The 27,829-nt window shown below is 37.1% G+C and overlaps 1 protein-coding gene across 1 annotated transcript; it reads right to left on the bottom strand.

Moving 5' to 3' along the window:
* Window positions 1-1,548: 1,548 nt before the first annotated feature.
* LOC148871350 (VAMP-like protein YKT61) lies at window positions 1,549-27,790 on the bottom strand. The gene is made up of 6 exons (XM_088970244.1): window positions 27,272-27,790; window positions 26,746-26,843; window positions 15,073-15,177; window positions 14,845-14,910; window positions 3,820-3,906; window positions 1,549-1,911 (listed from the first exon to the last, which is right to left on the bottom strand). Exons 1-6 carry the CDS (start codon window positions 27,462-27,464, stop codon window positions 1,861-1,863), a joined length of 600 nt encoding a protein of 199 aa, XP_088826370.1. The 5' UTR covers window positions 27,465-27,790; the 3' UTR covers window positions 1,549-1,860.
* Window positions 27,791-27,829: the final 39 nt, after the last annotated feature.

Below are 27,829 nucleotides of genomic sequence, written 5' to 3'. Positions count from 1 at the left end.
TACCCCTCCCAACTAAACAGAAATTTCATTAATGATTCGCTTAATATCCAAAACGTCATTATCCAAGACAAGACAACAGGCTTTCCAAAGCATCCACATAACATAATAATGGCACATCGAGCAAAGATAGGAACATGATCTTTGGAACAGGGATCATAAATGTAGCCCAATAACTAAATTAGAGTATATCAATAACATCATATTGTATAAGGTTAATACACGGAAGGTGTTCAAATATTTTAACCTTTAAACCCTATCAATGAGTTACGAGATTTAAAGAAGTATTAAAAAAAATGAAATATTTTTTTATCCTTTCATCTTTAATTACAGACGTACATGCCACTAATTGATAATAAAGGGCCTATTTTAGACAACTCAATAGGTTATCTAGAAGGAAAAATACCCCATAAATAAAGGAAAAGGAGTCGCTATTAACTTTTTTCTCTCAAATATATCTGCCAAATAGATTAGGTCTGGGTCCAAAAGAGTCAAACATTACCCACACTCATTATGATATGCCATACATAGCAGACTCCAAAAACAGCCCATGCTGTTTTTTACAAACAGCCAAAAGTTTTTATCCAGATTAAATAATCATGGATAATACACATTGCAGGTTTAGATGTATTTTTGGATAAAACACATTTCAGGTTTAGGTGTATTTAGGGGTGGATTCGAGCTGAGCCGAGGCGAATAGGTTTAGGCTTGAGTTCGGTTCGAGTCAAAAGTTCATAAACTCGAGATTGGGCTCGAGCTCAAGCTTGACTAAAACCGAGCCAAGCCAAGCTCGAGAAACTCGTGAAAAGCTCAGCTCATTGCCACCCCTAAGTGTAATTTTGGATAATCCTTTTGTGGATCAGTAATAAAATGGCACATAACTTTTTAAATGTGTTAACAACCCATATATAGATCTGGATCAAATACTTGTCCCTGATATGAAGTAATTTGAAAGAAACTAGGAATTGCTCTAATAAGTGATAAAATAAGAGAAATTAGAATAAATTGGTTTGTCATGTACATAAAAGACCATCTAAAATCTATAGGAAGAAGTAATATGTCATTCTGTTGAAAGTTAAAAGAGACTACAAGGGATGAGACGGACAAAAAAGGACATGAGTTCAAGTGATAAGAAATTATTTAAGCGCCCGTAACTGTTGTTAAAATGGCAGTGAACAAAACAGAATTGTGAAAACTCGAGGGATAGCTCGGTGGTATATTAACTGCTTCGCTCCAGCATCGACACAAAATCGGTTTCCGCAACTACCGTTTGGAGAAGGGCAGATACCTAAAAACAGAAATGTGAAAACGTGAATTCGCATAGCTGATCCCATATAGTGATGATGACAATGACCACAACCGGTCTCAGTAAGAGAACCACCATGGTCGTCCTATTGTACATTGGCTGTTTGAATTACTACCGTATCTAAGCTGTGGCACCTCAATTTTCTAACCACATGATGCATTGACCTCCCTGATCAGGCCCTAAAAGTTTCGAGGGATATGCACATAAACCTAGATTTTGCAAACCGATAATAAGACGGGCTCATCTTCAACCAAAGCTTAGACAGATCTTTGCTTATATATAAACAAGTAATGTCTTTACACTATAGAAACAAGAATCCGCCATGAACATGTTGCTTTTCCTTCTTCACTAGAAAGGAAAACAGAAGACAAAAAGACAAAATACAGGTCCAAGAAATTCTGATGGCCAAATACTTGTGCATATGATATAAAATAGATTACAATTTTCATTTTGTTGTCATCGTCTTCTGAGCAGGAACCAGGTTGTGAACACTATCAAGAAGAATTTTTCTCCAGCAACTGAATTACTTTTGCTCGTTCAGTTATATTATTATAAACCTATAACACAGTACAGCATTGGTTTGTCTTCTTTGCTTGCTTGTAAAACATCTGTTCCAACATTTAACACCCAGAATATTTAGGTTAGCATGGAAGTCTTATACACACTACTAGATCTACAATATGTGCATGGCAATATGCAAAATGCAATATATTTGCTATACAATTCTTTACTATATTAATTAAAAACATTGATCAGTTACTGCCAAAAAAATGCTCGCTTATACAAGTTTATAAACATTGTTAACAGGCATCTCCACCCCAATTGACCACCTTAACCACGCAAGCTTTGCAATTCAAAAATATAAGACATCCTTAAGTGGTTATGTAAGACAATTGATTTGAGACACAGACAAGCATCAATGGTTAATGCATGATTTATCATCCACAGTATCTATAATCAATGCACTCAATGGAGTTGATTGGTAACACGATAGATTGATAGATTGCCAAAGCAAGAGTTATGGAAGAGAATTCAAATTTGATGATGTTTAATATTCTTTTGTCTCTTAATCTTACATTTCTTCTTCATCTGTTTTTTTTTTTTTTCCCAGATCAGGGGGTGGGAGGGGGGTACTTAGAGATTGGCCAAATTGGATAACAAGAACCTTATACTGTCTAGGAAAGGAATTCATAAGAATAGTTTTCTATAAATAGATAATCTAAATTCCAGAGCAATTCATAATTTAGCTCCTGAAGATTTTCCTAGTTTTTGGATTTGTTCTTTGCAATGCTGAGTATTAAGTACGTAATTAATGTCAAGTGGAGGATCTTGTATAATCTTCCATTTATTCGTCCCACATCAGGAAGGCAAAAATAATCCATGAGTTCAGTTGTGAACTACACTAATTGACATGAGAATACACTAATTGTCAGATGGTGTAAAATTGTGGGTGGTTGGATTGGGGATTACCATATTACCTCAATGACATCAAGGAAATCTTGAAAGCCAGAAATGTCCAAATAAGATGAATCCTAATAGGACTGAATCCTACAGCAAGTACACTTCCCAGGTTGGAAATTGAGGGGGCCTTTTGTATAGTAACAACTTCTTACCTGGGTGGTTTTTTAAGTGAAGCATTAAAATGGTTGTCCCTGCTATGCACTTACCAGACCAGATATCCTTTTAGGACTAATTCATACTCGTTAGAAATTAATGAGTGGCTTATACTCCTCAAAATAAATTTATATATATGGGCTTAAGATGAAGATTGATTATTGTAGTCTAGAACATATGACATTATGACTAAAGAAATATCAGTTTATATTTATAGTGATTTGTAGTCAAGTGCAACAGAAACAGACAAGGATCACCATTTTGAACAACACTATTGTGGATAAAACATCTTCATTTAGCTAATACATTTTCTTTTTATGAAATAGAAAAACACACGATAGACCAGTACGTTGATAATAGTAGAAGCACAACTTTAAATTGGGCGAACTGATTGATATGCCCTCATTGAAACCATGATTTCAATGTTACTGATGTGGAAATGAGTATCAACTCATTTCTGGGGAATCATGGATGACAGTTTTGAAGAACACTATTGTGGACACAACACCTTCACTTAGCTAATGCCCTTTATCATCCTTTGTTTCAAAGAGAGAACACATGATAGACCAGGAAGTCAATAATAGTAGCAGAACAACTTTAAATTGGGTATACCGTATGCATTGATACGCCCTTATTGAAACCATGATTCCAGTATTACTGGTGTGGAAATGAGTATACTAGCAGGCAACCAAAAAAACAAGGAAGTTTCCATTTTTAAAGTTTAAACATTTCCCTGCTTCTGAATTAAAGGAAAAAGAAAGAAATCATGTGACTAAAAACACAAATATATGTAAATGTGTGCAGGGATAGGCTTCAATGTGTATATATACATAAAACATAAATGTATTAACAAATGTATGGTGGTGGAACACATAACTAGATAAATGCAATCTAAGTGGTACCTGTGATGCTGCACTCAGATCTGAACTCTTCTCAACTAAACTGTCCAGCCTTTCACCTCGTTCAAGCACACTGTCAATGGTTTTATGCTGTATCAACAGAAAAAAGATAAGATCAATAAAATATGAGGAAAGATATACCAGCAGAAGAATCATATATTAACTGTTGAATCAAAAGAAAATCCAAACAAAATATATCTTATCAATTTTGTTTTAAAATATTGGCTAGAAAGAAGATTTGACCTGGAGGAAATAAAGGAAGCAGTGTTTTCAATGGATAGAACCAAAGCACCAGGTCCAAATGAGTTTACAATGGCTTTTTATTGATGTTGGGAATTGGGACATTCTAAAAGAAGATATACCAAGGATTTTTAATGAATTTTTTGGGAGAGGGGCAATAATTCCAGGAGTGAATTCCACTTTCATTGCTTTGGTCCCAAAATAATTGGATGCAAATCACCCAAGAAAGTTTAGACCCATCAACTTGGTTAACAATTTGTATAAAATTATTGCAAAAGTGCTTGCTCAGAGTATTAGATCTATGCTTCCTTCTATTATCTCCCCAAATCATGGGGCATATGTTAAGAATAGGCAATTGATCATATTTTAATCGCTAATGAGAATGTGGAAGAGCAAAATAACTGGAAAAAAAGGATCTAGCGTGTAAGCTTGATCTGGAGAAGGCCTATGACTTGGTTGACTGGACATTCTTAATGAAAATGATGAGAAACTATGGGTTTGGAGATAAGTGGTGCAAATGGGTTTGAGGATGTATTAGAACTGCCCACTACTCAATTTTAGTGAATGGAATCGTAGTGGATCACTTTCCAGCTATCAGAGGAATTACACAAGAAGACCCTCTCTCCCCTTTACTTTAGTGCTGATGTCTTAGGGAGATTAATCCATACAGCAGATTCGAGAGAGCTGACAAGAGGATGGAGAGTGGGAAGGGATGGAGTGTCTATTAACCATCTTAGTTTGCTGATGATACAATCTTATCCTGTGAGGGAGATGACCCCAGATGGGTGAGAAATCTGAAGTTGGTGGTTCAACTCTTTGAGCAAATGTCAAGTTTAAAAATTAATTTAATAAGAGTTGTATAGTAGGGGTCAACATGGATGAAAGGGAAATGTCAACTTGTGTAACTATTTTGGGATGTGAAGTTTCACAATGGCCAATGAATTACTTGGGCCTTCCCTTGGGAGATAGCCCGAGAAATGAAAGTTATTGTAACCCTGTAGTGACAGATTTACAAAGAGATTAGCTTCTTGCAAGAGGAATTATTTATCTTTGGGTGGCAGAATTACATTAATCAAGTCAACTTTGGCCAACCTGCCTGTTCACCTTTTATCGGTGTAAATTCTGACAGGGGTTTGCAGAAGCTTGAAGAAACTAATTAGAGATTCTTTTGTGGGAATTAGGGGAGGAAAGAAAGGATCATAGGGTTAGTTGGAAGTTGTGGTAAAAGTAGGAGTTTTGGTGGCTTAGGAATATGGCTCTGTAAGGGAAATGGTTGTGGAGACTTCCAGTGGAGAGGGATAAACTATGGGCTAAGGTGATTTTAAGCATTCATGGGTAGGTAGCTGAGAGCTGGGATGCAGAAATATTGGCTCAAGCTACTAGTGCTTCTCCTTGGAAGTCTATACAATCCATTCTACATTCATTCCCTCCCTTTTCCAGGTATAATCTTTGCTCTGGAAGTCTAGCAAAGCTCTGGGAACATGTTTGGGTGGGGAGTTCGCAACTAAAAGACCAATTCCCTTCTCTATGCTTGTTTTTTCAAAGCCTTAGCTCAACCTTCTGATAGTCTTTGGGCAACCCTTTCCAAATTTGGGGTAAACCAATTCCTCCAAGGACTAAGGCTTTCTATTGGGAAGGATTAACACCTGTGATATACTTGAAAGAAAAAAGCCTTTTGGTGCTTATCCCCTAATTGGTGCTCTTCTTTGTAAAGCTGATGTTGAGTCTTGCCATCACTTATTAATCTCCTACCCCTTTGTTTCTTCTATTTGGGATTGATTTCTCTCTTTGTTTGGTTGTAGGTGAACTCCACCAATTGTGCAAAGCCTTTTTTGACTCTTTTGATCATAGCTGGACAAAGAAGTGGGGAAGAGTGTTATGGAGATGCACAAGAGCTGTGATTTGTTGGACAGTATGAGAGGAAATGAAACATATGGCTTCCTTTGCTGGGTGAAACCAATGGCTTTATTTGAAGATATTCCTACAACGGATTTGCTAAATAACTGGAAGGAAGTGGCATCCTCGGCCCCTAGTAAAAATGTTCCCCATCCTTTGCGGCATCCTCAGCCCCTAGTAAAAGTGTTCCCCATCCTTTGCGGCATCCTCAGCCCCTAGTAAAAGTATTGGAGGAGTTTTTAGGAATGAGGAAGGTTAGGTTATTGCTATATTTTCAGGCCAAATTGGGGAAGGGGAACTCACTCGAGCTAAAATTATGGCTGTTTTAAAAGGTGCAAAAAGGGCTAAGTAGCTAAACATTAATAGATTGGTCATTGAAGGAGATTCAAAATTGGTAATAGGCAGGTAGGCTAGAAAAGGAGGATGATGGCATGTGGAGTTACATTAGTAGTTGTACAAGACTACAAATATCTCTTAGGTTTTGAACAGAAAATAAAGAAAGGAAAAGAGAAGAGGAGAAGAAAAAGAAGAGAGATGAAGAGGGAGAACTCGTGGAGAGGTTTTAGAAAGAAGAGAGTAGTTGGTGTTGCTGAAACAGCAGCCCCATTCCTTAATTTATATACATAGTTTCCTAATTGTAAAATAACTCAATGCTTACATGGCAAGATAAGATAAGATTAAAATTAAAATTAATCCTAGATAAGATAGAATAAAAAGAAACTAATCCTACTAGGAAAGCTGATTAAATCTAAGTACATCCAAGGTGTCACACATATACTAATGTGGGGTCCACAGTTTCCTACTCCCCCTCAAGTTGGGAGTAGATATTTGTCATTCCCAACTTGCATAAGTCTTCTTCTAATTTCTTTCTTGAGACAACCTTGGTGAGAAGGTCTGCAAGCTGCATGTCAAAGGCAATGTAGGGAAGGCATACTTCTTGAGAAGCAACCCTTTCTCTGATAAAATGCCGATCCACTTCAATATGCTTAGTTATGTCATGTTGTACTGGATTATGTGCTATATTAATGGCAGCCTGATTATTACAGTACAACATTAGGGGTTTCTCATAAACAATATCCAATTCTCAAGTAATGATCTCAACCATAGAATCTCGGCCACACCATTTTCCATGGATCTATATTCAGCTTTAGCACTGGAACGAGAAACAACACTTTGTTTCTTACTCTTCCAGGAAACCAGATTACCTCCTAGAAAGGCACAATATCCAGAGGTAGATCTTCAATCATCAACACACCCAGCCCAATCAGCATCTGTGTAGACTCCTATCTTCATGTGGTCATTTTTCTTGAACAAAATGCCTCTGCCTGAGGACCTCTTCAAATATGCTAATATCCTTTCAACCGCAAAGAGGTGAGTAATTCTAGGAGAGTGCATATACTGACTAACTACACTGACTGCATATCTAATGTCAGGTCGTGTGAGGCAAAGATAAAGAAGTTTTCCAACTAACCGCTGGAACATAACTTTATCTTCAATAGGCTCTCCACCTTCTACACTAATCCTGTGATTCTGTTCAATAGGTGTGCCTGTAAGCTAACTCCCAACTTTCATGTTTCTTCTAGCAAATCAAGGGCATACTTTCGTTAAGAGACAAAAATCCCATGCTTGGATCTAGCTACCTCAATGCCCAAGAAGTATCGTAATTCCCCCAAATCTTTTACCTCAAATTCTTGATGAAGGAGTTGCTTAAGAGACTCAATTTCATTAGTATCACTCCCCGTTACTACAATATCATCCACATACATAGCAAACAAGGTTACGGAAGAATCCATTCTCTTAATAAACAAGGTGTGGTTTAACATGGTCTCCACATATCCGAACCTATCAAGGGCTCGTCTGAATCTGTCAAACCAAACTCTGGGGACTGTTTTAGTCCATATAAAGCTTTATTCAATCTCCAACATTTGTGATAGACTCTCACATCCTTACACCTTTGACATCCTTCCCCGTTACATCCTTCTTCACTTAATGGGATTGGTAAAGGAACTTCTGATGAGCTACTCCTAGCTTCACTATTCTCCCCCTGAGGAGAAACCCTTGGATAATAGGGTTTATCCTCAAAGAAGGTGACATCCATTGAGACAAATCTATTTCTAAAAGTGGGTTCATAACAACAATATCCCTTTTGAGTTTGGGCATATCTAAGGAAAATGCATTTGGAGGCCTTAGGATCAAATTTGGAACGATGAGGGCCAAGGATTTGAACGAAGCAAGTGCACCCAAAGGTTTTGAGGGGAATGGTAAACAATTCTTTATCAGGGTATAAAAGGGTGAATGGAGTTTTCATGTCAAGAACTCGTAAGGGAATCCGATTGATAAGATAAGCTGCTATAAGAATGGCATCCCCCCAAAATCATACAGGCACATTTGAGGTAAACATAATGCCTCTGACTACCTCCAATATGTGTCTATTCTTTCTTTCAGTAACCCCATTCTATTGTGGTGTATGTGGGCAGGTACTCTAATGGATAATCCCATGATCAAGCATGTAGGAGGTTAATGAGTTTGAAAAATATTCTTTTACATTATCGAATCTAAAAATTTTAATTTTGACCCCAAATTGGGTTAAAATCATTTGATGAAAGATCCGGGTTAATGTTGGAACCTAATCTCAAGAACGTATAAGGTAAACCCAAGAAAACCGAGTATAATCATCAACAAATAATAGAAAATATTTGTACCCCCCCATGGAAGTGGTATAATAGGGTCCCCGAACATAAGTACGCACGATTTCAAAAGGAATATTGATTTTGTTATTACTTAATGAATAGGTAGTGCTGCTTGCAAGCTCACAACTTTCACATTTCAAACTTGTCATCTGAACAGATTCAAATATATTAGGAAACAAACTTTTCAAAGCCTGAAAGGATAAATGGCCCATCCTATTATGCCAAAGCATCACCTGATCAATAGATTGAGAAACAAAGGATTTCTTAGTTTCGCTATCCTCCCGATGAGCACTTCCTCCAAGTAGGTAGATTCTGTTTGTCTCATTGCCAGTCCCAATCACCTTCTTTGTTTCCAAATCCTTAAAAACACATCGATCAGTAAAAAAGGTTACTGAACAATTCTGTTTTTTTGTAATGCTACTAACTGAGAACAAGTTAGTATTAAGCTTAGGAACATGCAGGACGGAGGATAGGGAAATTGCATCAGACAACTTGATGTCTCCTTTGCCAGAAATAGGAACAAGGGATCCATCAACAATGGATACTTTGCCTTTACCAGTAGATAAATGATAGGTAGAGAAAAATGTTGGCAAGCCAGTCATATGGTCAGATGCTCCTGAATCTATTATCCAAGAATGTTCTGTATTACCTGGAGCTAAAGCATGATAAGTTGGGGCCAGATTACCAGATTAAGAAAAGGATGAGGTTGAAGGAGCTGATGATGGCTGAGGAAATGATACTGTGTTATCGACTTCACTTTCCAATTGTGTTAGAGCAGCTCAGACAGCAGATAGGGTGTCTAGAGGAGTGCCTCTTTAGGCTGCACTATCAGTGTTGATAGACATATTGGCATTCCCCTTTTTGTTTCTGAGTTTTGTTGGAACTAGATGTGGATACAGCTTCCAACAAGTGTCTTTAGTGTGTTTAGATTTCTTCCAATGTTCACAAACTAGGTCCTTTTTAGCCACTTCCTTCATATCCCTTTCCTTTTCTCTCCAAGGCTTGGGTTTAACTACTGCCAGGGCAGATTCGAAAGGTTGCTGCTGTAACATAACCTTTCTCCTAGTTTCTTCACTGTGCACTAGGGAATAGGCTTGAGACAGAGTCACACTTTCTCTTGTCAATAGCTGCTGTCTTACAATATAATACTCAGAATTTAGGCCAGCTAGGAACTCAAATGTTCTATTAGTTTCAACTTGCTTTCTATAAGTCTGTGCATCTTTCTAACTCTCCCATTCAATTGTCTCAAGGTGGTCAATCTCATGCCACAGAGATTTTAGGGTTGAAAAATAAACAAAGACCTGTTTCTCTCCTTGTTTGAGATTTTTAACCTCACATTTCAGTTCATAAGCCCTAGCAACATTAAGGGGCTGAGAGTAGGTTTCTTTCACAACATCCCATATTTCTTTAGCTGTTTTTGCCCATAAGTAATTTTGGCTGATGTGTGGCTGCATGGAGTTGCACAGCCATGTCATCACCAAATAATTTTCCTGAATCCACTTAGCATAAGTGGGATCCTCCTTAGTTGGTTCCTTCAATTTCTCCCAACAAATAGTTCTGCTTTCCTCTTCCCCCAATGGCCATCATGGCTGATTGGGCCCACTCTAAGTAGTATGAACCATCAAACTTTACAGTTGTAATCTGGAAGGTATTTTCAGTCATGCCACCTGAACCAGTCCCAAAAACACCCTCTCCTTGGCTCTTAAACTCCATTCTTAGAAGTTAATTAAAGGGCACTTCCTAATTACTGTACCAATCAGCCTACTGGGTCTGTAACTAGTAGTGGGACTAGATGAAGAATTCTGATTCAGTAAAAGAAACCTCTCTAATTACTGTAACAGTCGACCTACTAGGTCTTGAGACTGATAACAGTAAAAAAAAAAAAACTGATTCAGTTGTAACGGTCCTGTTGAAACAGCTCTACTGGGTCTTCCGGAGAGTAAAGAATAACTTTAAATCGAGAGAGACAAATCTGATTACCTCCCTGAAATAATAACAGTCCTGAATCTCAAGGGTTTTCTCTTAAACCCCAAAAGAAATATAGAAAGGATAAATTTTTCTAACCCTACCTCTTAGATCAAGTTATTCTTGCTGCCGATCTTAAGAAAGATTGAAATCTCACTAAAGAATTCTGAAACACTCTGTTATTTTATCAAAGAACTTCTGAAATTCTGATTGTCTCTTCTAGTCTTGAAAGGCTGATCTCAAACCAAAATTCCTCTGAAATTCTGATAGCCACCTCCAGTCTTGATCAAAGAACTGATCTTGATCCTCTTATCTTTCTCTGATTCTTCCTGGTTATCAAGGATTGATCCAATATTTGGACTGCTGTTGTAGATAACCTCCAAGAATCAACTGAAGAACTGATCTTTCTATTCTTCCAGCCCTAGGAAATTCTCATGTGGTCGGCTGGATCAAACTGACATGAGAAGCCCCAGATCTGGCTCTGATACCAAAAGTCGTACAAGACTACAAATATCTCTTAGATTTTGAACAGAAAATAAAGAAAGGAAGAGAGAAGAGAAGAAGAAGAAAAAGAAGAGAGATGAAGAGGGAGAACTCGTGGAGAGGTTTTAGAAAGAAGAGAGTGGTTGGTGTTGTTGAAACAGCCGCCCCACTCCTTAATTTATATACATAGTTTCCTAATTGTAAAATAACTCAATGCTTACATGGCAAGATAAGATTAAAATTAAAACTAATCCTAGATAAGATAGAATAGAAAGAAACTAATCCTACTATGAAAGCTGATTAAATCTAAGTACATCCCAGGGTGTCACACGAATAGTAATGTGGGGTCCACAGTTTCCTACAACATTAATGAAAGAATAATTGTCACGTGTATGATTCAGGTTATGGAAATGAGACTGCAGTGGATCAAAAGGTGTGCCAACTCCTTTACAGTGGATGATGACATGTGGAGTTACATTAATGTAAGAAGGATTGTTAAGTGGATGACTCAGGGTATGGAAGTGAGACTGCAGCGGGTCAAAAGGTGTGTTAATTCCTTTACAGATGCACTTGCCAAACAAGGGGAGGGAAGGAATCAAATGTTTGGGCTTTGTTGTAATTTTATTGCCTTTTTGGGGAGAGCTAAGAGATTTTGCCTCCCCCCACTTCTGTACCTGTTTCTTCTTTCTTTTTCTTAAGAAATTGGTTCTGTTATTTATCAAAAAATGAGTTGCCTTTCAATATTAATTATAGTTCATGCAAAGAACACATGCAATCTTCTATTGTTTGCAAATATCCACAATGCTTAGAGGGTGATTCCCATATTCACAGCACATGATTTTTTTTAAGGATAAAAAGGAAATTTCATTAAACTGAAAAAAGCACATCTCAAAATGCTAGTTGTCTAGTTGACAAACCAACTACATATCAGAAATTACACTGTAAAAGAATCAGAATTATAATTATTCTGTTCCAAAGTGCTCCAAAAATTCTCTAACAGATCAGCCATATTCACTTGGTTGAACTATGGAAGACTGAGGACCCAAGCTGATATCGTGTTGCCCACTCCTGCAATCAAATTTTCAATATTCTTTGCCCTATCTTCAAATACCCTTCTATTTCTCTCTTTCCAGATGGTCCAGCAAACTGCAAATGGAATACAGCTCCACAGGATTTGGGGTTTCTAGCTTCCTCTGATTTTCAGCCACTTGGAAAATAGCTCTTCTGGGGCCAAGGGTTGATAAGCAATCTCTCCAAACAGATATAAGAAAATTTTCCACATAAAATTTCATACATTACATGAGAAGAATAAATGGGCAGTTTCTTCTTCCTGACTACACATATAGCAGCAATTTGCTAGCTGAAAGCCTCTGGATTTCAAGTGATCACAAGTTACAATGCTGTCACGTGCCACCAGCCAAGCAAAAGCTTCTACACCTTGGGGGCACTGGGTTGCCCCATATTCCTTTTATCTTGTCTGAATCTCTACCATCTCTCAGTAAAGCCTTGTAAAAGGATTTAACTGAGAATCTTCCTTCTCTACCAGTCTTTCCACCGTAGCCCATCTGCTGTAGCTCTGGAAATATTTGCCTCTTCCAACTTTTTCCAATAACAGAATGCACTCTTCCACTTCTTGGTCCAATAAAGGTCTTCTGAACTTCAGATTCCAAGTCACTATCTCTCCCTTCCACTCATAGCACTGCTCAATAGACACCTCTTGGTCTGTCAGATTGTAGAGTCTAGGACACACCTCACAAAATTTTCCCACCCCCAGCCATCTCTGCCCTCCCTCAACATTAGGTCCTCTAGCTCGGATTCCAACACCGCCATCTCGATTTGTGTCTCTCTCTTGAATTCGCCTTCCTTTCTTACCCTTTCTAACTTGGCCAGCTTCTCCTAAATCTCTTTTTCTCTACCCTCTTCCCCTCCAAATGCTTCTTCCCTTCTCCCCCTCAACTCTTGCTTAATGGCTTGCAAATTTTTCATCATTTTTAAATATGCTGGTCCTTCCACTTACTTTCTACCCATTCCACAAAGTTTGGTTGGAGTAGCCATACATTCTTGAATCTGAAAGATTCAAGGCCTATAACAGCAGCAAACTTTCGCAGAAGGATTGCTTTATGGTCTGATAACTGTATTGTCATTGGTTCTTGGACCACTTCCCCTACATAGTCTGCCAAATCTCCTGAAAACAAGAATCTGTCCAGCCTTCTGAGGATGGCTGGAATTTGGCCATTCGACCAGGTAAACTTCCCACCTACCATTGGTGGATCTATCAATTCATTACTAGTTATAAAATCTTTAAACCTCCTCATGCCTACAAAAACTCTTCTATCCCCCCCCCCTTCATTTCATTTCTTCTTCTTAGTACATTGAAATCCCAACCCACACACCAATGCCCATCCCACTTCTGTCTCAACCCTCATAATTCCTCCCAAAACTCCTCCCTCTCCCCCTCCTCATTTAGCCCACAAACGTTTGTTAAACCCCATCTCCAATCACCATTTACTTCTTGTAAGCACACTGAGACTGAGAACACTCCAGTGTTCTCCCCAACCTTTTTGAAGACCCCTGGATTCCATATAATTACAGTTCCCCCTGACAGCCCCAAAGCTTTAAGCTCCACCCAGTCTCCTCCCTCTTCACCCCAAATTTCATTTTATAAACAACAAGCAGTTGCTCAGAGAAGTTTTAGGTCAGGCCCACACTTTCTGAGTTAGGGGTTGTTGCATTCATGTCATATGGTGATGACAACTGAGTTGATCATCATCATCATCATCTAAGCCTTGTCCCAAGTCCCAACTATATCGGGTTGGCTACATGAATTATATTTCACCATACTGTTCTGTTCAGTGTCATATCCAATATGGGTGCTTAAATCATTTCTTATTACTTCCACCCAAGTCTTTTTCCAGCCTGTCCCTAGCTTTTCCAGCCCCTTCAACTTGTAATAAATCACTTTTTCTAACAGGTGTTGTAGATGGTCACCTATGCATGTGACCAAACTATTTCAATCTACTTTCTCTCATTTTATCACTTATTGGAGATAGTCTTAGGTTCTTTTGTATGACTTCATTTCTAACTCTGTCCTTTCTAATTTTGTTAAAATTTTGTAACGAAAAACATGTAGATTAGATGTACTGATAAAAAATCTGTTTTAGATGTAAAAATTAACTAAATAATTTATTTAGCACACCAATAGATTTGTAGCTTGATGGTATATTGTCTTGGCTTTCAAAGGGATGACATAGATTCAAAACTTCATGTTGTGTTTTTGTTACTAAAAAAATCCACATTTTATTTGTTAAGGTTCAGACAGTTTACTAAAAATGACCAGATTTTACCAAACCACCTGGGTCAAAAGCAATTTATCCAACTATTCAGAAATACAAAAACTAATGTTTCCAGAACCCAGAAAACCTTTTAGGTTGCATTCCTAACAGAGATCACTATCCAATCCAATCTTGATCTGACAATATTGGTACTAAATACAACCTATAGTAGTGGGTAGAACTAGGTCAGATGGTCAATCTGACAAGATTGGAAAGCCCCAAGATACTGATGGGGATTATCTTCTAGTTCGGATTTTTAAAAATTCAAGCAAACTGTTCTCAAACAAATAATAAAAAATATATGAAAATAGTCGTATGCATATCAAAATGTGAAAAAAAAGCTTATAAGGCATACTTGGTAATAAAATGATGAAACAGATTTGGCATATTGTTTACCATCAAATCCATAATTAAAAACTCACAAGAATGATCTTAGTTTCATCCAACTCCCTCTGGATTTTCAGCAATTTATCAGCTTCTGCAGGGTCCTGAAGAAAATAATAAAACACATCCAGGTTATTTTCAGTGAAAAACTTCAAAATCATATGGTACATAAGCTTAACCCACAACAGAGTAGAATGTTAAAAGAGGAAATGGACAATGGCATTCTATCTTCTAATTTAATTATGAATCAGGATGCAGACAGGTACCTGAAATTTGGTTAGAGCTTCATTCAAATAGGGCCATGGTTGGGTGGAATCTGACTGTACAGTCCTCCAAGATTCTCCAAAGTTCTTCTGGTATTCATCCAGTACCTGAGTACCATTAATTTTATTTTAATTCTTTATTTACCCTTCCAAGCAAAGAAGCAGATATTAAATTTTATGCACCATCTCATATCAGCACCTTAGGAAGAATATACACTTTACATGTACCAACTCTTTAAGCACAAGGTATCATGAAAAATCGACAGAATCATAGTAAGTCAGTAGGCTACAATTAATCACCTCTTAAGTTATGCAAAAATGATCTCCTCAATACAATGAAGTGATAAGAAGCATAGGTAAAGTCCTACTAAAATAGAATAGAACCCACCCAGCCAATTCATGAGATTAAGCCTTCAAATTTATCCCAATGAAAACAAGACAAAAGACAGAAAGAAAATTCAAAACTACATGCATTACATGCATTTGAGAGGATGTAAATGTTCAAGTGGGATCTCAGGGGCAATTTACAGTTAGAAACTTGATATTAGAGCTGGAAACAGGCTTCCATTGCTTCAAATCTTTTGGGGCTCTCTAGCTCCATTCAACAGGGGCTTCTTCTTTTGAAGGTTGATACAGTGATCTATTATATATCACCTATTGCATGGTGGCAGAAGAATAAAAATGGTTGCCTTATGTTAAGGGATGTAAAGAAAATAGTTATCACCTACTCATTCATTGCAGGACTGCATATAATAGAATAATTTCTTTTTGGATATGTAGGATCCCACCCTCAAACACAGGAAATCTTGGATGTATGGCAAGTTACTTCTATCGCATCCTTCTGTATGTCTTCCATCACCATGTTTAGAAGGAAATGAAAAACCAGATCTTCCAAAACAAGTTGAAGACAAGGTTTAAAACTTGAAGAACTAGATATATTGTGAAATAGAAGGCATTGGTTGAGAGTGTAGGAAGTCAGCTTTGAAATCAAAATGGTAGGTGGTCCCAGTTGCTATGGCTCAGTTTGGGAGGAGTACAAATACAAATATTTACACTGCAAAACCTTGTTTATTGTATTTGTAAACCTTGTTTTGCACAGTACATATTTGTATTTGTAGTCTTCCCAAACTGAGCCTAAAGAAATATTTCCATGTCTGAGTCTCGAACCATGACAAAAACAGGCCAGCCACAATTTGTTTTCTTTTTCTTCTTAATTGGTCACTTCAGTGCCATCAATATGGCAACTAATGATGAAGTTTAGCATCTCCTCTCCTTATTAAGAACAATAACTTTCCACTCCGCTGAAGAGACCTAAACATTGCAAGGCTTGGCCATCAGGAAAATCAAAGTGACCAATGGCTAGAAATGTTAATATGCTGTGTAGCCAGAGTCATAGAAGCACCATTGAGAATGCAGATAATTGGCTTATCAAAAGGAAAAACAGAATGAAGATAATTAGAAAATTGAAGTGCTAAGAGACCCTTCTTTTGCACAATGAAGGCAAATTTAATCTTCTTCTTGCAATGTAAAGTTGTAAACACCAATCATCAAAAGGAACAGCTCCAAAGGTTGCCAGCCAATATCAGAGTCAAGCATCTTCAATGAAAACCAAACTTCATGAGAGCAAATGAGCAAAGTATATGGCTATTTCTGCCTTGGCTTCTTTGTGCAAAACTTTAACAGCTCAAGATCTAGCAGACTAGTAGTTGCAAAAGACTGCTGAAGTTGAACTCAAAAAACATAATAGATAACACAGATGAACATATATAGAAAACTTCTCTATGATTTTAGTACGCAAAACTAAGCAAACAACCCCAAATAAATTTACCAATGTAGAAAAGATACCATTCCTGCTCATACCTTTACCATTGAATCCTTTATCAAACTCCTCAAACATGAGCAAAACCAAGGAGTGCATCTCAAATGACATCTGCAATAAATTTAACCTTGGAAGTTCCTATGGATATGAAAATCGAATGGCTGGATGCAGTACCAGATATGATATTTACCCTATTGAAGTATCTGACATGATATGGCACCTTTGTACATGCATCCAGTTATCATAGGGAAGTTCCCAATATAGAATTCACATTGTTCATGTCTCACAAAATTCAAAGGACTCCTCTCTTTTGGGTTTTTTTTTTTTTTTGATAAATGACTCCTCTCTTTTGTTCGTCATATTAAGTCCAACAATAACATTCAGAAACACCATATCATTGATCCACCAATATTAAGTCTACAAGAGCAATAGTCTTTCCTCCTTCAGGCCATTCTATATAAGCATCTTTCTTTTCCTTTATTTTGCTTCTTTAAATTAGTGATAATTCTGTATAAGCCTATGGACTGGGTTTAGATTGCTCCCCATATTGTGGTCTCATTTTATAGTCCTGTTAAAACACCATATAATCCCCCTACAAGAAACTTATTCAAGTTGCATCCTCTTGGCAAGTTTGACACGTTATGGTAAGAGGGAGGACATATTAAAGGACCTGCTCTCTTTTTACTATTTGCAGCTTATGGAAAGAGTGCAGCTAAGTATCATTCAGAGGAGAAATAGCCATTGGAATCGGTAATCTGCAAAATGAGCAAAATAGAGAGCTAATTGATTTTCTAGAGTCTCCACTATGGAATATTGCTAGAGTTTCGATTTTTATCACTTCAGGAAACAGATGCTGCTTCTTATGCTTGACTTTCTATTCTGAGTGGTCTATAAATAGCCATTGGGGCTTCTATGCTTGACTTTCTACTGATCTATGAAGAGTTGGACATGTATGTACTGCACATAGTGTTATTGAAGTGTCAACTAGTCAACCAACTAGCCAGTTGAGAACCATATTGACTGCATCACTAACTAGTCAATGAATAACCATGATGCAACCACCGAGGAAGACCTATCAATTAAGTCAACTAATAGCCAGTTTGCCAAGTTTATCACAAACTTATTTTAAAGTTTTCTTTCATCATGCATCATCAAACATGATTGGGTACAACATATAAAACTGAAACAAGAAATAAAATAAAAGAGAAATAGTGAAGGATTTCTTTTAGGCCTTCCTCCAATTGGTAGTATTATGGTAGACAGCTGCCATAAACTATAGGACCACATTAGATGGCCAATGTTGTTTTTGATCTCAGACCATCCAACTTTCCTTTTTATATTTGCAAAGCAGAGGCTTCCATGTGGTCCCACCTATCTGAAGTATTGCATGCTTCCAGTCTTTATTAACTAATATCTGAGATTGTACCATTTTATCAAATTTAGACATATCACTTTGTGCCACATTGACAACACTGAATGTGTGTTGTTTTCTATCATTAACCATGAAAAAGATACACACAGGAAGTCATTGCCTTCTTTTTCATTTGGTAACTTGTAAGTTCATAATGCATTGCTGGTCCTAGCTATCAGGGGTCTTGGGACAGGTCGACTAGATACAACCTAACATTTGGAAATTATGGTAAGTAACCACTCTCAGACTCAATCCCACATTTCATTCTTGTATTAACTTGTAATCACCCACTCATTTAAACAAGAAAAAGAAATGCTTCCATAGAACAATTTCCCCTAGATTCCTCATATTTAGCCAATTGATGAAGTCACTGGTATCACTCTCCTTTTTTTTCGAACAATAATCACTCTCCTTTAGTATTGCATATATTTACAAATCATCATTAATGCCAGTTAAAATACCACATTGGTGCTATGGTACCACTGCCGAATAAATACTTAAGCCAACAAGCAATAGCACCAAAATCTACGAGTAACTCTGACTGAAAATATGGGGAACCATTTGAAGAGAACAATTATATTGGGATAAACCACCCATGCCTATATTCAGAGTAAGGGAAACCCTAAAAGGTTGCCCAGATTCCTAAAGGGAGCACAGCCAAGAAGGGACCAGACCAAAAAGAAGGGGTGGTCTCCCAAGCATAGCTCTTTTTTATAGTAAATATAAAATAAATTTATTAAAGGGAAAAATCCAGGTTTATACAAACTCAACTGATAAGGCATCACCGAGAGAAATCATGCTATCCACTTCATCCACTTACTAACAACACCCTAATACCCAGTTACCCACAACCAAAAATAAGTGACCTATCTTTCCTATGACCTAAGTCCTTCCCCAATCTACCAATAGAAATTTCAAAACAACACCCCAAGCGGGATTGCCCATCAACCCATCTTTTTGTCAGATAATGTTATCTTCCAATAGCACCAAGATAAATGAACAAATGCACCTAAGCACCCCTATCCTCTCTTGGTTCTCCTCTGTCTTCAGCTGGTGATGATTTTTTTTTATAGAGTTTTATTTAAAAAGAGAAGGGATTACATCAAGATTTACAATACAATCCATCCCAATAGGGACGCAAGGTGCAATCCCAACCTACAACAACCTAAATTACAACTGAGCCAAAAAGAGTTCAGACTTATGCACCTCCCAAAGGAAGTCTCTCATCAACTTTTCTAATTTTTGAACTTCCTTCCTAGACAAATTTGCTAGAGTGGACTTTATCAAAATAATTCTACCTCCTAAAGAAATATAATTTCTCTTCCAAGCTGCCAATCTCTTGGTACACCTCTCCACTGCTGGATTCCAGAACCTAGTTTCTATTGGATTATCTCCTAAAGGCAAACCAAGATACTTCAAAGGCCAGCACTCAATAGCACAACCTAGAGACTATACTACTGCATTCAGTTCCATCTACCTCAAGTTTATCCCCACCACACGGCTCTTCTCAAAATTAATCTTTAGCATGGAGATATATTCAAACAACTTTATCACCACCATTAAGTGCTTTGCTTTCATAGGATCATGATCACCACCCTCACAGAAAATGATTGTATCATCCACAAATTGTTAGTCACTACCGTGTTATTCCGACCAACAGAAAATGACTCCATTGCCTAGAAAAACCCTCCTTGCTAACACTCCCAATCAATGTTCAGATTTAGACCATCGTGGACCCGGATGGTCAGGCCATTCAACCTGGAAACCAGGCAAAAACCTAGTTCTATTTACCCTGCAACCCCTTATTTTAAGGAAAATGTTTAATTGGTTAGTAAACAATCAACCCGATCATTTGAACCGAACAACAGATTACAAACTAATGGTAAAAATATATATTTAAATTAAATTATAGAAAAATAAAAATGAAAGTTGAACTTATGTCCCATAAAACCATTGCCCAATGTTGATCACAACAATCTAGGGTCTTAGGGAGTGATATAGGACAGGGTAGGGGTCCTACTAATTTAGGATCTATGGAGTGAATGGGGATTGTGGGTGATTAGAGATGAAGAATATGAATGGAAAAGTAGAATGCTTGCTATCAGGGTAAACAGCAATGAGATAGGTCATTTAGAAGAAGAAATAGATGAAAGAGAAGGGAAAAAAGAAAACTCTTCTATCATTCATCAAAAAACAAAAAAAAAAAAAAAAACTCTTCTGGCAACAACCAGAATTCACTGAACCAATCTTCATTTCTTCAAATCAACCCTCCTCTTTTTGCAATTAAATGACTCTTTTTATAGGCTTAATACATGATCTCAGATGACCCTTTACAGACTCCAATTTGGATAGGAAACAGACCCAAAACAACTTCTAATTGTATTAGAGTCAAGACAAATCAATAGATGACCCGTAACACTCAAATGAGGGCTCTAATTACTAAAATAACTCTGGTAACACTTTCCAAATCCTATTTTGACTAACTAAATTTAAAGACACCAGAAATTACTAAAAATAGTAATTCGTGAGTTTACCAAAAATAGCAATTACAAGAATTACTATAACTAGCAAGTCCAAGAGTTACCATAATTAATAATTTCAAAATAAAAATCTAAAAAAAACAGAACCATGTTCTGAAGATACCAACATCTAGAAAATAAATAAAAAAATGAAACAATACCAATATCCTATAGCCCAAAAATTCTGAAGTTGGTATAGGAATTGGAAAATTGGTTTGTTTCCCCATGAATTCTTTGCTTGCTTTTTCATTTGCATCATTTTGATTCTCCCCTGGTTCAAACAAACTTGTCCTTGGGTTTTGAAGTAGCAGAGGATCAATATTTGTTCTAAGTCACGAATTAGATATTGGGAACAAAAAGGATAAAAAAATCAGCAACACCAAAACTTGGATTCTTATCTTCAAAAATTACCATCTGAACATGCTGAATCTTTTCTTCGAACACATTGTGAACATCATTGGCATCTTGTTGTTAAACATCCAAATTTAGCTCTTGATCTACAATAAGCTTTTTCCCTATACCTAGTTGTCCTTTCCCATCAACATTTTCCTGAGTAGCAGCCTTTGAAGTAGGAACATGAAGAGCAATTTCAAGTTGAAACTGTTGTTGCATAGTCGGTGTAAATTGTAATAGAGGGCAGAATGGGAACAATGAACTGAGAGTTCGATGCCAAAGAAATAGGCTGATACACTCCATTAGATGTAGCATTCGAAAAAACATTAACCAATAATAATACCTTTTTCCAATCAAAAAAATAATAATACTCTTTTTTATCAATGCCAACAATAATAATACCCTTTTTTTATCAATACCAATAATAGTACTCTTCTCCATAAGAAAGGCATTCAACTTAGCATTTAAAATGTCAAGCCTGTTATCTATTGCAGCAAACATATGTTCAAATTTGTGAACAAAGTCAACTCGATCACGAAGCTGATCCTTCTCTTCTTCATAGTTATGAATCCAAATCATTAAGTTTGGCATTAACTTCTTCCATTGTAGGGTCCATCATGTTTACCTCTAAATATGGCTTTGAACCTGTTGATATGGATCTAATATCTTGGGATTTGGCTCTGATACCAAACTGATGTAGGATGGGGTAGGGATCCCATGATTCAGGATCTAGTGTGGTGGGCCCTATGGAGTGGAGGTTCACAGGTGATTAGAAATGAAGAATATGAATGGAGAAGCAAGTATAATGCTTGCTGTTGGGGTAAACAGCAATGAGATAGGTCACTTAGAAGAAGAAACAGACGAGAGAAGGGGGGGATCATAAAGACACTCCAAATTGGACTAGCAAACTGACCCAAAACAACTTCTAATTGTAAAGAACTAAGATAAATCAATAGATGGCCCATAAAGACACTCCAACGAGGACTCTAATTACTAAAACAACTCTAATAACATTTTCTTAATCATCATCACTCATGCCTTATCCCAACTATGGGGTTGGCTACATTAATCCTGTTTCACCGATCTTCTCTATTTAAAACCATATCCATGGTTAAATTATTAGTTCTTAAATCATTTCTTACTATTCTACTCATATCCTTTTTGGTCTACCCCTAGCTCTTCTAGCCCCTTCCACTTGTAACAAATCACTTCTTCTAATTGGAGTTGTTGGTGGTCTTCTATGCATGTAACCAAACCATCTTAGCCTACTGTTATCTCGTGGTTCCAATCCTAAGTGTAACCTGATTTAAACTCCAATTATTACTAAATTTGCATGTCATATACTCTGTTTTGGTCTTATTTTAAAACCTTTTGTTTCAAGCACAACTGTCCATAAGCTCAATTTTGCATTTAATCCTTCATTAATTTCATCAATTAAAATAATGCCATCCACGTACAACACACACCATTGAACTTCTTCTTGAATATGTTTAGTCAATTCATCTCTGATCAGTGCAAATAGATAAGGGTTAAATGCTGAACCTTGGTGAAGACTCATTATAATTGTAAAACCTTAAGTCTTTCTCACTGATGTTCTAATAGTGGTTGTTGCACCCTCATACATATCCTTAATTAGGTCTATATACCTATTTTGAGCCCGTTTCTTTTCCAAGATCCACCATATTATCTCTCTAGGAAATCTATCATAAGCCTTTTCTAGAGCAATGAACACCATATGAAAATCCTTCTTCTTCTCTCTAAACTTTTCTATCAATCATCTCAAAAGAAATATAACTCCCATGGTTAATCTCCCTGACATAAAGCCAAATTGGTTCTTTAATACACTTGTTTCAAGTCGCAATCTTTGTTCAATTATTCTCTCCTAGAGTTTCATAGCGTGGCTCATGAGTTTAATCCCTCAATAGTTATTACAACTTTGTATATCACCTTTGTTCTTAAATGTAGACACCCTCTTTTTCTTTTACTATCTTATTAAATAGCTTAGTTAGCCATAACAAGCCAACCTTTCCACACTTCTACTGGAATCCCGTCAGGTCCTAATGCTTTTCCCTTCATCTTATTAGTGCCTATTTTACTTCAGTAGGTCTAACTCTAAGAAGGTATGTATTATTTTTAACACTATTAGTATTGCTAGCTCCTCCTCCATTAGCACCCTCTCCCTATTGTTCATTTAATAATTTTTCAAAATAGTTTTCCATCTTTATTTGATTTCTCATCTTTTATCAAGACTCTTTGATATTCATCTTTAATGCACCTAACATGGTTTAAATCTCTGTCATTCCTTCCTCTCAACTTTTGCTAGTTTATACTTTCCTTTTTCTCCCTCTCTAGTGTGTAATTTATGGTACCTACTAACTTAATTTAAAGACACCAGAAATTACTAAAAATGGTAATCCATGAGTTTACTAAAAATTGTAATTGTGAGAATTACCATAAATAGTAAGTCCAAGAGTTACCATAAATAGTAATTTTGAAATAAAAATCAAAAAAAAAAAACAGAACCATGTCCTTAAGACACCAACAACTAGAAAATAATAAAAAAACAAAACAATACCAATATCCTATTCCCATAACCTAAAAATTCTGAAGATGGTATAAGAATTGGAAATTGGTACGTTTAACCATGAATTCTTTACTAGCTTTTGCATCTGCATCAAAGGGGTATATTGGGTACAGTCCTAACCTTTGGTGTTTGTACACTAAGTGGCCACCCTCAAACTCGAGCCCATGTTCTCATGCTCACAAGTCTGAGATTTTACCATTACACAAAGTAATGGCCCCTTATCCCTAAAAGACTAAAACCCTAAAAGCAATAAACATTTTATCCATCAAGAGTTTGAATCTTCGTTCAGTGACCTTCCTCTTCAAGAATGATCATGAAGACTGCACAACAAGTCTTGATCAGAACATCAGCTTGTCCTTCGAGTTTAATAATGTCAAATTGGAAACAAGAAACCTTCTTTGAGTCTTCTTCCTGTGGGCTTTAATGGTGACCAAAGACTTCACGACAACCAAAAACAATAAACCTTAGTTTTGTCGTTCAAGTCTTCTTCTTGTGGGCTTTAACAGCAACCAAAGACTTCATACCAAAAATAATAAACATTGGTGGCTTTAATGGCAACCAACGACTTCATGGCCACCAAGATTTCCTCCCTTCTCTGGTGCCATTTGAATTAAGTTCAAGTTGGGAATTAAGTTTTTTTCAAGATCAAACTAAGTAATAAAGGATTGTTTATTTGTTTACATTGATGCTGTTTGAATTAAGTCTCTTCTCTAATACCATTCGAGTTCACAAATAGGAATTAAAGTTGTTTGATTGTTCTCTCTGATTAATGTTATTGAGAATTGATTTGTCTACTCACAATCTACTTCTGTAGTTCTATTGCTCAGCTCTCTATAAGATATCTTCTTCTCTAGTTCCTCTTCAATTATCTGTGTACTAGTCTCCTTGCCTTCAAAGTCCCTATCCTCTATGCTTTCAATCTCTCTTTCTATTACTGTCTCCCTCAGTTTCCTACAGTCAGACCTGTCAATTGCACCGCTGTTCATTGTGCCTTCATTGCCATATCTGGGCATTCCTTAACAGTTGAGCATCTTTTCTTCCTCACCTCTGTTCTTGTTATTTTGTAATTTGTAATGACCCATATCCATTCTCTTGTATTTCCTCCTTTGATTCAATCTTTATCTACCTAAGTGTGAACATTGGCACCATCAAACACCTCTAAACTCATGCTTTATCCTTCTCAGTCCCCAAGATAATGTAGTGATCACCAACTACCATCCCTTCTTCTTTGACCTACTAGTAGTTAGGGAAAAATGTTTTCTGGCTCTTGTATTTTTTCTTCACCCTAATCTCTCTTTCTTCCTATGACTTTTAAAGCTTTTCCTTTTACCCCTGTTTCTTAAAACCTTCAACATTCAAGTCCCTTGCCCTGCCTTTAAAGGAATCTTGCTTGTATCTTCCATCTCAACCAGTGTTCTAAGACTCAGACTGAACAGTTAGACTGAAAGACCTGGGAACTAGAGGTCATTGTGGTTATTTAATACCCCAGATTTCCAGATTTCTCAAAACCAGTCAAATTGATCAAAACCCAGTGGAACCGTTGAAAACCAGCTAGGTTTCAATGGCCTTACGACCCAGTTGGTTTTCATAACCCGCTTGGGTCACTCAAACACTATAAACTTTAAAATGTCAATAGGAAGATTTGAATTTGAGACCTCTAAGTTATGTGTGTCATATGCTATCATTAATCCATCATGTTTTTGTGTTCATTTTGGTTTTCATAACCCTGGTCACTTGTATGAGTTGTATCAAAAAACAACAACTTAACCATCTATGCACCACTTATAGATGTGATATAAATTAGAAAATCTATTATATATGTTATTTATTTGACTCGGCAGTCAAACTGTTTAACTGTGACCCGGCAAGAATTCCGGTGTGTGTGGTCCAAGTCCTATAACACTGGTCTCAACTAAAATTCTTGCCATATCCACCTTATCTGGTTATCCCACATCCTATTTCTACCATTAAACTTCAAACATTTGCCATAACAATTACCAATTGCTGTGAAAGTTGCAGGCACCAAGCATGAAGTGGGTGCCATCTGCTAAGACTCTCCTTCCCTGTTGGCTCTTTAGTGCCCCTGCTAATGGGTGTCATCTTCTAAGGCTCAACTCAATTCCAGCATGATCTCCTGCTCTCTTTAGGATGCTGGTTTCTCATGAAACATAAAGAAAAACAATCTTCCATTTAATTTTCACACCCCTAACAACTTTTTTTCTGATCAATAATCCCTAACAACTTTCCTTTATCCCACTAACGTGCTGCCCAAATCTCCACAATTTCAGTGTTGGAGTTTGCTCCCAAAAATCTACCCACTAGACTAGCATCCAGCAGGTTCAGCCTTTCAACATCTCTCATTGTAAAATGCTTTCTACCTTAAATAAGTTTTCTCTTTATGCAATAAACTACATATTAATAGTAACACTATGGCTAATTTTCTGACATTCAATCACAATGCACCTATGCACAGAAGAATTATTTATCTGAGAGCAAGATCTATATGCCACAAATGATAATACAAAAGAAGCACAGAGCCACATTATCCTATTCCATGTGAGCTAGAGAATTTCAGAGAAATTATCATTTAGCATGCACTCTTTCTTAAACTCCATTCTACGCAATCTCAAGCATGCATAATTTTGGCATAAGGAATTGCAGAAGTTTTTAAAAACAAAGAAAAATTAAAGCTATAGGAATGCCTATGGTTTACAGAACCAAGCATTCAAGACCCCAGGTTATATATCAATAAGTTTACAAACTAAATTAGCAGGCACTTTGAAGATCTGAAAACCAATACAGCACACATGAGTGAATGGCTAGAAGAAAGACTCACAAATGGTTATATTGACATAAAAGAGAAAAATGAAGGATTTGTTCAAAAAGACAATTTTTTTCTCAAAGAAAATGTCAAGGTTTTATTAGCAATGGAAGAGGAGCATGGGTTTACCTTGTTAAGAAGAGAGAACGCACTGCGCACGGGATAGTGGTCATCCATAAAACCCACTGCACAGAGACCATTCCTGTTGTATGCATGCACCTTGTATTCTAAAAACACAAACAAATAGAAAGAATATAATTTCTCAGAACAGTTTCCACCCTCCAAATCATCCCTACTAGAAAATACAAATTGCGCCAAAAAAAGCGCAACAAATATCAATCATCCAGCGTACAGGTCAAAAAACCTAACGCTAGATTTCGATTTTGCAATAACCAACTCGGTTTTCTTGGCATAGAAAAACATTCATGAACAGAACAATAACGATATTTAAAAAAGCTCAATTTATGCTCTCGGAAATATAAGCAAGGCAAAAGAAATCAATACATTCAATTTTCCGCCTTCAGGACACCTTTTTCTCAACATCCAACAGGTCATCCATAGAAGATGCAATTAGACAAAAACTGAGATTAAAATCTTAAAAAAGAAAAAAAAAAAGAAAACAAAAACGGAAATGACCGATAAGATAAGAGGGAACCTTCGTGCTGAACAGATTGGCGTTGGCCCGGCGGGGTACGTTTGGCGACGGTGCGACCGACAAAGACGATGAATTCTTTGACTGACGACCTCTGAAAGTACCCGAACTGGCTGACATCAGAGGCGTTGGCGAGGATAACCGGATCTGATTCTTCAGAGCTGCATTTCATAACCAGAAGAGACGTGATCTTCATTTTTCTTCCCTACAAATCGGAATTCGTTCGTGGTTCCTCCAAAACTGGAAAAAGCTTCTCCGGTCGTTTCTTGATCGCTTCGCGGGTCGCTGAGCAGTCGAAAAAGGAAACAATTGGAAGCAGCGCTGATCACATACTTATTGGGTTAGGGAACTACCGTAGGCCCATGTCATAATGTAACCTCATATCAAACAGATCTCAACCGTCCAATTTCAGGACCCGGACCCATAATCTCAGAGTCAGTGGTGGACCCTCCTCTCTCCCTTCGGGGCGCCGAGCCCTTGAAAAGTTGAAATATGTTGAGCCTTTGACAGAATGTTTTATCCGTTTCCGTTCCCAACTGCCCATCGCTTGACGGCATTGGC

This window comes from Nelumbo lutea, chromosome 2 (assembly GCF_056320005.1).
Source record: "Nelumbo lutea isolate HS-2025 chromosome 2, American lotus-T2T, whole genome shotgun sequence".
NCBI lineage: Eukaryota > Viridiplantae > Streptophyta > Magnoliopsida > Proteales > Nelumbonaceae > Nelumbo > Nelumbo lutea.
Note: the sequence above shows the minus strand (reverse complement) of the source record. Positions and strands in the feature narration are given on the sequence as shown.